This window comes from Rhincodon typus, chromosome 48 (genome assembly GCF_021869965.1).
Source record: "Rhincodon typus isolate 14 chromosome 48, sRhiTyp1.1, whole genome shotgun sequence".
Classification (NCBI taxonomy): Eukaryota; Metazoa; Chordata; class Chondrichthyes; order Orectolobiformes; family Rhincodontidae; genus Rhincodon; species Rhincodon typus.
This window is the reverse complement of record NC_063379.1, coordinates 4,591,643-4,601,415: the sequence shown is the minus strand read 5'-3', so window position 1 is coordinate 4,601,415 and position 9,773 is coordinate 4,591,643. Positions and strand designations below refer to the sequence as shown.

The window sequence follows — 9,773 nt, the reverse complement described above, 5'->3', positions numbered from 1 at the left end:
TCAGTATAAATGTTTTGCTAAGGTTTGTCTTGTCAGAGTGGCCACAGGTTGTCTCTCCACAGGAGCACGTTGACGAGGGCAAGGGAGATAGGAGAGGGTAAGGGGGCATGGTAAGGGAGGGGTTTAAGAGTGGTCCTGCCCCCGTCCCTCCTACTTGAGGTCCATGAAGCGGATGTCCATGATGAGCAGGATGCTCTTCGGGAGGGGCCGGGGGGCCGGAGAGAGCACGGTGAAGAGCTGCCGCTCCACGTCCACGCTGGTGACCACGATGAAACCTGCCACGCTGGTCTCGATCAGGTTGTCCTCAGGCGAGTCAGCTGTGCTAACGCTGAGCAGGTGGTGCACCAGGTCACGCCCAGGCTGCACTGGTACCAGCTTCAGCTGGTTGTCTTCCTGTGACATCCCCAGGGGCAGGCAGGAGTCAGGGATGGTGGGGGCACCCACCTTGAAGATGCGCACGTCGGAGAAGCGCACGTCGAAGGCGTGGGGGTAGAAGCTGCCGCGGAAGCCGTAGAAATACTCTCGGATCTTCTCATCGCGGCTCTCCCTCCGGAAGTCCTTGGAGCGCTCCACCGCCCCTCCTGACTTGGGCAGCAGGGCCGTCTTCACAAAGTGCGGCAGGTCACGCTTCAGCTCATTGTACAGGCGCTCCTGGTCCAGGACGATGGCAGCGTCCACTTCAAAGGCCGAGGCTGCGTGTACCAGGGCCTGGTAACCCGAGCCTTTGACCCAGCCGCATGTGTTTATGACGCAACCGCTGGTGGCTGCTCGACGGTTCACCTCACACCGCTGGTTAAACACTTCAGCCAGGCGTGACGTAATCTGAAGGAGAGGTGGGAGACACCGGGGTTAGACTCCTTCGGCAAACTATCCGGATGGCTTCCCACAGCGTGTGAAAGAGAAAGACCATGATGTTATCCTCAACATGCTGCCCCCAGCCCCCCAACAGGGCCACATGCCCCAACCCCAAGCAGGGTCCCAGGCACCAGTCCACAACAGGGCCCCATATACCCAGGCCCCAACTGCGAATCAAGCCCCAGATGTCAGCTACCAACTAGGCCTCAGTCTCAATAAGCCAAGCGCAGATTTCAGATTGCGAAACTGTTACAGCACAAAAAGGGGCCTTTCGGTCATCACGAATGCACTCGTCTCCAATAAATGTTATGATCCCAACAATCATTCACTTACCTTTGCCACATAGCTTCTTGTATATTGTTTCTATTTACATATTCTATGCCCCTTTTTAATGCCTCAATTTAAACTGCCTCCACCACATTTGGTACACTTGTAAATTACTTTATACCGGTGCCCTCTTGCTCTCAATGCTTTTGAGTGGCGTGCGTTCCTTCCTATCTACTCCATCTCGCCCAGTCATGACTGAAAACTTTATGAGATCCTCTCTCAGCCGCCTTCTCTCCTTGGAGAACAGTCCCAACCTCTCCAAACTACCCTCATCCCTGAAACTTGTAAACCACATATTCACATTGTTCCTATGATCTGGTGCCCAGAACTGCACACAATACTCCAGCTGATGTCTAACAAGGGTCTTATACAAGTTCATCAGAAGCTCTTGCACTCTAAGCCCCTGTTAAAGATGCCTATATCAGTCTGTGCTTTACTAAGAGCTCTATCTAGATGTCCTGCACCACACACACCCAGGTCTCTCTGCACCTGTACATACACACACAATTACCCCACCTATTTTACACCACTTCTTCATATACCAAACAGCATCAACTAACACGTTACCCATTTCTCCAAATGTTTCATGCACCCTTGTATTCCTCTCAAAAACTCTGAGCTCCCACACCTACACAGAGTTATCTTCAACTTACGCAAACAGCAACGGCAAAATGCCCCGTAAGGAACGCGGTACCAGCTCTGTAACCTCCCTCCTCTCTTATATTCTCTGTCCCTGTATGTTTTCTTACAGTATGTCTGTCTAAATTTCCCCATTATCTTCACTCTAAAACGTTAGTGTAATTTTATAACTTTTAAAGATTCATTCATGAAATGTGGGCATCACTGGCTGGTCCAGCATTTATTGCCCCCGTCCCTAGTTGCCCCCGCTTGAGAAGGTGGGGGTGAGCTGCCTTCTAAAACCGCTGCAGTCCATGTGCTGTGGGTTGACCCACAATGCCCTGAGGGAGGCGATTCTGACCCAGCGACACTGAAGGAACGGCCAATATATTTCCAAGTCAGGATGGGGAGTGGCTCGGAGGGGAACTTGCAGGGGGGTGATTGAATTCCTGATCGGATTTATCCATGACTGTCTTACACTGGCGGCCAGTGGTCTGGTCTGGTCTGGCCCCACAAATGGAAACATGGCCTCTCGATGTACCCTATTGAGCCCTTTCCTCATCCGTTAGTCAGCCCTTAGCCTTCTCTTTTCAGAGGCAAGAGCGACAGCCTGTTCCAAGTCTTCCTGATAAGCCTGTCCTTGCCTCTCCAATGTGTTATCAGCCTCTTAAATCGTCACTGCAGCCATTATCACCTGAGCGATAATTAGGTCAGGGTTGGGAACAGCACGACCCAGCACGGTCCAATCTGAAAGTTCCACATAAAGCAGTATCCCTGTTGAAATAAAGCCAGGGTGCTTAGTTTGCCGTTCGGTACGGCCCTATTAACCAGCATCATGACTTGGAATGATTTACAAAACTGTCAGTCAATCTGGCCTGCGCCCAGCTTGGGAGCATGACGGTTTATTGCAGCAATTATCACTTCGCGTGCAAATGCAGGGAAACAGACTGCAAAGCAGAAAGGTGCTTTCTTGAGCACAATTCTCTCTACAGCCTCTACACATTCTGAAGCCTTTCAGCCCTGCACACAGAGCGCTTGTGAACAGAAGGCAGGCAAGCAAATACAGCCAGCAATCAGTACACAGCAAGCACCCACAAGCAGTCAGAGGGAGCACAGTTTTCACTGGGTGATGGTGGACCGGCAAGGGGGCGGGTTGTGGGGGGGTGTTGGGGCGCAATTCTCAACTACTGCCTTGTAACTGTCCCATGGGGTATTTCACACTTGCAAGATATGGCAGGGATGGGTGTGCCTTGGTTTGATGTCTGGTCTGAAACATTCAACTGCTGTGGAATTTGCTCAGAAACCCAGTAAAAATACTGACACCTCAGCTCCAGGGCCTGGAGCAAACTCTCGGTGGCGTCATATGCGGGGAGTCAGCGCCGAGGGGGCGCCGCGCTGTCGGGGGGGGCAGCACCAAGGGGCCGCCGCGCTGTCGGCAGTGGGGGGGCGCGGTCAGCACCGAGGGGGCACCGCACTCAGGAGGAACACAGAAACAGGAGCAGGCCACTCAATCCCTCGAGCTTGTTCCACCATTCAAAAGGGCAGGAGTAAGTTTGAGGAAATGTTATTTATCCACAGGGTGGTGGGTATCTGGAATGCACTGTCTAAAAGGGTGGTAAAGGCAGAAAGCATTTATGAAATATTTAGATGAAACACCATAGTATACAAGGCTACAGGCAATGTGCTGGACTAGAATAGGAGACTCTCAATGACCAGCATGGACACGTTGGGCTGGAGTCCCTTCTTCAGTGCTGAAAGACCTCTGTAACTGATGGAGAATAGTTCCAGGGAACAGGGGCTTCAGTTGCGACTGTAGGTTGCAGAAACTAGGGCTGTTCTCCTGAGCAGGAAAGGAGATGGAGGGGAGATTTGAACGAAGGGCTGAAGATTATGGTTAAGGCATCACTTCTGGCACAAGGATAAAGGGACTAGATTTCAGGCTTCAGGATTAGAGAGAGAGAGAGAGATGCAGAGTGGTAGGTGGGGGAAGGGCACACTCTGGGAGAAAGTCTTTTTGTTTTAAAAAAATGCATCGAGTGTCAACGAGATGAAACTCGTGCGGAGATGAATGATTTGGAGAGGAGACAAACTTGGATTCCAGGATGGCAGGGTGGGGGGAGAGGGCGGGGTCGGGATTGCTTGGCAGAGTGCGCTGCGGAACTGAATGGGCTGATTTGCCTCCTTCTGTGCACTGATGATCACAAGACCATAAAACTTAGCAGCTGGAGTAGGCCATTCAGCCCTTCATGTCTGCTCTACCACTCAATGAGATCGTGGTGGATCTGATAATCCTCAGCTCCACCTTCCCCACGACCCTAGGTTCCCATCCTGATTAAAAGTCAGCGTCGAATATACTTAAGGACCCAGCCTTGACAGTGCTCCGTGGGAAAGAATTCCATAGATTCACTCCCCTCTGAGACGAGGGATACCTCCTCATCTCTTCCTTAAATGTGCAGCCCCTTGTTCTGAGATTTTGCCCTTTGGTCCAGGACTCTCTTATGAGGGGAAGCCACCCTTTCTGAATCTATCCTGTCAAGAGCTCCCAAAAAAATCTAGCAATAAAGTCACCTCTCATTCTTCTGAACTTTCAATCTCCTCAACTTCTCATGATACAGTCCCTCCACACCCAGTATCAGCCTAGTGGACCCCCCCGGACTGCCTCCAATGCTGGTGTATGTTTGCTTAGTTAAGGGAGCCCAAAACTATTCACAATATTCAAGCCTTGCCCGGAAGGTGGAGTGGGAGTGGGGGCTTGTCAACAGAGTAAGGGATGGGGGAGGTGGGAATCCAGCCACTGCCCCACTTTTTTGTAAACTTGAAGCTGGAGAAGGAAGATCAGGACGAGGGCTGGGGGTGTGGAGAGGAGGGGGTATATCATTGACTCGGGAGGGAAGCTGGAAGCTGGCATAAGGGAGGGAGGAGGACAGAGGGCTACTTCCCACACAGGCCCACCTCCCGATCTCCCTGACACAAGTCTCCACCATCCATAAAACCCTGCCCCACAACCACTACAGCTGGGCTGGTGATACCTTTCCGCTGCTTTGGAGGAAGTCTCAGACAGGGAGAGCAGACTCCACAACTGAATCCAGACCTTTCAGGAGTAAAATGAGGAAACACCCACACACAAAGGTAAGCAGGATTTTAGAAACTCTCTTCGGTAAACAGTAATCAATGCCAGATCAATGTTGAATTTTAAATCCCAGACTGAGACAGGTTTGTTATTTTTAAGTATTCGGAGACGTGTTGTAAAGGCAGGTCTAAAGAATTAGATCACAGATCAGTCATGATTTTACTGAAGCAGACTCAACGGGCTGAACAGCCTCCTCTTGTTCCTGTGGGACAGGCTGAAGAAGGGGGCTGAATGGCCTCCTCCTGTTCCTGTGGGACAGGCTGGAGAAGGGGGCTGAATGGCCACCCCCTGTTCCTGTGGGACAGGCCGGAGAAGGGGGCTGAGCATAACCTATTACCTATTGTAATGTAACCTATAACCTAATCCAGTCAATTGACAAGAGGGTGTGACCAAGAGGAATTAGCTGAGTGCCAATAAAACCATGGTTAAATGACAACTTTCCCATCAATATCTTTACTGCAGTGTGGAGGATGATTATGACCTTGTATTTCAGCAATAAAACAACAGCTATGATATTGGTACGCACAGTCAGTCTGAACCCATCACGAACAAAAGTCCAAAAGCTCTGCCTTTTACAAGCTCCCCTACACCCAACACTGGAGCTCTCTCACACCAACCCCGACATCTCTCTCACACTCAAACGTTGGCACTGTCCTACCCACAGCCATCCCTTCTGCACCCCCACACCCACTGCTGGCCCTTTGCCACCCACAAGACCCGCATCCCAACAACACCCACAGCCCTACCCACTGATCCTAACCAAACTCTCGCTCAGCAAAACCCGCTCTTGCGGGATCTTCCTGTGCACTAATTGTCTCCTTTCCCTGCACCGCAACAGGGCAACCTGCTGGCTGCAGAGCCTTGACAGAAGATCACAGTAGTTGCTATCCAAATGCAGGGGTCTCCTTTAATAATGGAAAGGGTTTCTGCGCAGTGGGGGTTGGGTGGGGGTGCAGTTCATCAGCGTGCACTGGCCTTGGTTGGTGAGCTCCTTCCATGTGCCATTCTGTCCCTGCTGGAGCTTTCCTGAGCTGTGCAGCTAATAGCGGGGTAGATCTTCCCACGGCCTTGGGCCCTGAGACTTGTATAAGCATGCTCCCATATCTAACCTACTCTTTTGATGCTTGTGCCAAACCAAGTCCTTTACTCAACTGGCAAGGAATTAATGTCAGATAACTTGACAGAGATTAGCCAGAGTTTGGGAGCTGGGAAAGGACAATTTACACAACAGTGAAAGAGACACTAACAGATAGAGAGATAGAGAGAGAGAGAGAGAGAGAGAGAAGGTGGGGGGAGGTGGGGTGGTAGGTTGAGAGAAGAAAGAAAGACAGGGAAGGGAGAGAGAGAAAGAGAGAAGTGGGGGGAAGACAGAGAGAGAGCAGGGGAGAGAAGGGGGGGAACAGTGAAAGAGAAAGAGGGGGAGAGAGAGAGGGGGAGAGAGAGAGAGAAGGGGGGAGAGGGAGGGGAGGGGAGAGGGGGGGGAGGGGGGGGGGGGGGGGGGGGGGGGGGAAACAAGAGATACAGAAAGCAAAAACGAGAACAGGGCAGGCAGAAAAACCGATGGAGGGAAAGTACAACACAGCATGCAAGAAAATGCAAAACAGAATGAGATAAAGTGTGTGAGGATTAAATGCGAGACAGTGAGGAAGAATAAGTAAAAAACAGTGATACAATGACAGTGCACACAATGGAGTGAGATCGACAACAAGATCAAGATTGAGGACGATGAAAGGAGAGTGGGATCGAGAGCAGGAGCAGGATTCGGATTGACAGCAATAATAAGAGTGCAAGAGTGGAATCAAGAGAGAACGAGTTTGATAATAAGAGGGAGAGTTTGAGAATGAGAGTGAGCTTGAGGCAGATTGCGATTGAGGGTGACAGCAAGATCGAGAGCAGGATCGACAGCGGGATCAAGAGCGGGATTGAGAAGAAGCATAAAAGAGTTCAAGTCATAGCTCGATTCACAGCAAAATCGATAGTGGATCAACCGCAGGTTTGGGACCAATAGCAGGATTGAGAATGGGCGCAGGAGGGTGCGAGAGTGAGAGTGATAGATCTGGCTCAAATCTTTAGACTTTGCCTCCCCATGTCTGAGAGTTCTACAACCAGTGGAAATACTTTCTCTCCACTGATGTGATCTGACCCCTGAATATCTCAGACTTTGATCAAATCTCTCCAGGGCCTTGGTGAGGCCATACCTGGAATATTGTGTGCAGTTTCGGTCTCCTTTTCCGAGGAAAGGATGCTCTTGCTCTCGAGGGAGTGCAGTGAAGGTTTACCAGGCTGATGCCGGGGATGGCAGGTCGGACGTATGAGGATTGTTTTGGCTAGAGTTCAGACGAATGAGGGAGGGATCTCGTAGAGACTTATAAAATTCTAACAGGACTGGACAGGGTCGATGCAGGGAGGATGTTACCGATGGTGGGTGTGTCTATTAGGGATACGGAGAAGGGAACTTTGCATAGTGCTCCGAGTGTGGGTCTAATTGAGGGGTAGAGAGTCTGGAACTGCACAGCACTCCGGAGGGATACGGATACTGGAACTATGCACAGTGCTCCAAGTGTGGTCTATTAGGGATATGGGGAAGGGAACCTTGCACAGTGCTCCGAGTGTGGTCCAACTGAGGGATATGGAGATCAGAACTGTGCACAGTGCTCCAGGTGTGGGTCTAACGGAGGGATGTGGAGACTGAAACTGTGCACAATACTCCGAGTGCAGGTCTAACTGAGCGATACGGAGACTGGAACTGTGCACAGTGCTCCGTGTGAAACTGAAGGATATGGAGACTGGAACTGTGCACAGGCACAGTTTGAGGATTCAGAGTAGACCATTTAGGACTGAGATAAGGAGACATTTCTTCACCCAAAGAGCGGTGAGCCTGTGGAATTCATTACCACAGGAAGTAGTTGATGCCAAAACATTGAATGTATTCAAGAGGTGGCTAGATGTAGCACTTGGGGTGAATGGGATCAAAGGTTTTGGGGGGAAAGCAGATTAGGCTACTGAGTTGGACAATCAGCCATGATCGTGATGAATGGTGGAGCAGGCTCGAAGGGCCAAATGGCCTCCTCCTGCTCTTACCTTCTATGTTTCTATATTAACCTTCTAATTTCCAGGTAACACAAGCCGAGTTCCTGTGATCACGCCTCGTAATCTAACCTTCCAATAGTAGATAACGTTCTGGCGAATCTACACTGCTCTCCTCCTGCCAGGCTGGTCTATCCCTCGTAAAGGTGCAGTGCCCAGAGGTACTCAGAAACTCCAGGCCTTGTCTAATCAGGGCATTGTCTGTGTGAAGCATGATTTCCACCCTCTTGTTTAGGAAAGTCAAAAGGGATAGACAGGAATGTTCAATGATCAGACTACTCACCATCTTACTGAATGGCAGAGCAGGCTCCATGGACTGACTGGCCTACTCCTGCTCCAAAATTCTTGTGCTGCGTGTACGTGAGCCCTCTATATGCTTTTCTCAGTCACGTGTTGCTTATCCACCTTCCCTCTTTAGACACCCACTTATTCCCTGTGGCAGCGAATTCCACATTTTCCCCCCAATCTCCTGGAGAGCTTCTCCCGAATTCCCAACAGGATTAATCCGTGACTGCCTAATTCTGATCTCTCGCTCGCACCCTCTCACTTTACCACGTTCCCATCACAGACAGGCACGAATCACCTTCTGGGTACTTGTCAGCAACTCCAACAAATCCGATTAGTGAGGGATTTTAGCCAGCTTTAATGTTCGAGAACAATAGGGCTATTTTTAAAATAGTAACAGCCTGAGGAAATTCACAGATCACAGTGTACCTAATCAGGCATTGGAGGTATTTATCTTTATCCTCCCTCTGAATACTGTATCTACTGAATCTGCCTTTTCAGGCAGCACGGCCCAGACCACAACAACCTCTAGAGTCACGCAGCATGAAAACAGACCCTTCGGCCTAACTCGTCCAAGCTGACCAGATTAATCTACTCCCATTTGCCAGCATTGTCTCGCTGCATCAAAACAAAACATATTTCTCTTCTCCCTGCCCTCTAATTCCTTTGCTGCTTTCCTTCAATCTGCGTCCCCTTGGTTCAATGGCCTCCTGATTCCGGAAACAGTTTCTCCAGAGAGACTCCCTTCTTGGCTGTAAACATGTTGTTTCAATATCTGCTCAAAGAGCGATCTGAGCTTCTCCATTAGCTCAGAGTTTGATAATCCACCCCAGTACATGTTAGCGCAAGGCAAGGCTTTATAGGTTTGCAAATGGAGGCCAGGGGGCTGGGAATATTTTAGCAACTAAATAAAGATGACTGTAAAGCTAATAAAGAGTGAGAAAATTGACAATGGAAGTACATTGACAAGATAGGAGAAAAACAAACAGCGAGATATTCCACGGACAGATTAAAAGAAAAAGCAGCTAAAATGAGGTTGGCAACTTTGGAGAATGCGACTGGAGAATTAATAATGGAGAACAGGGAAAATGTCAGATGATTTAATCCTAATTTGCATTGATTTCATGGTGGAGAAGACTATAATCATCCCAAAGATATTAGATAAAGCAAGGTGTTAATGGGAGCAGAGGTCGTAAAATAGTCTATCACAAGAGAGAGAGCAAGAACTGCCGATGCTGGAGTCAGAGTCAACAGTGTGGAGCTGGAGGAACACAGCAGGCCAGGCAGCATCAGAGGAGCAGGAAAGCTGATGTTTCAGATCGGGACCCTTCTTCAGAAATGAGGGAGGGGGAAGGGAGCTGGGAAATAAATAGAGAGGAGGGGTGGGGCCGGGGAATGTAGGTGGGATGGTGATAGGTGAGTGCAGGTAGGCAGTGGTGGGGATTGGTCAGTGAGGTTGGAGGGGCGGATA

The 9,773-nt window shown here is 50.0% G+C and overlaps 1 protein-coding gene across 1 annotated transcript in view; it reads right to left on the bottom strand.

The window, feature by feature from the left end:
* Positions 1-9,773, bottom strand: part of clp1 (cleavage factor polyribonucleotide kinase subunit 1) — a 15,419-nt gene continuing 5,646 nt past the window's right edge. Inside the window, exon 2 of the mRNA XM_048620838.1 lies at positions 1-822. Within this exon, the coding sequence (XP_048476795.1) occupies positions 151-822 (672 nt within the window). The 3' untranslated portion in view covers positions 1-150. The remainder of the gene's footprint in view (positions 823-9,773) is intronic.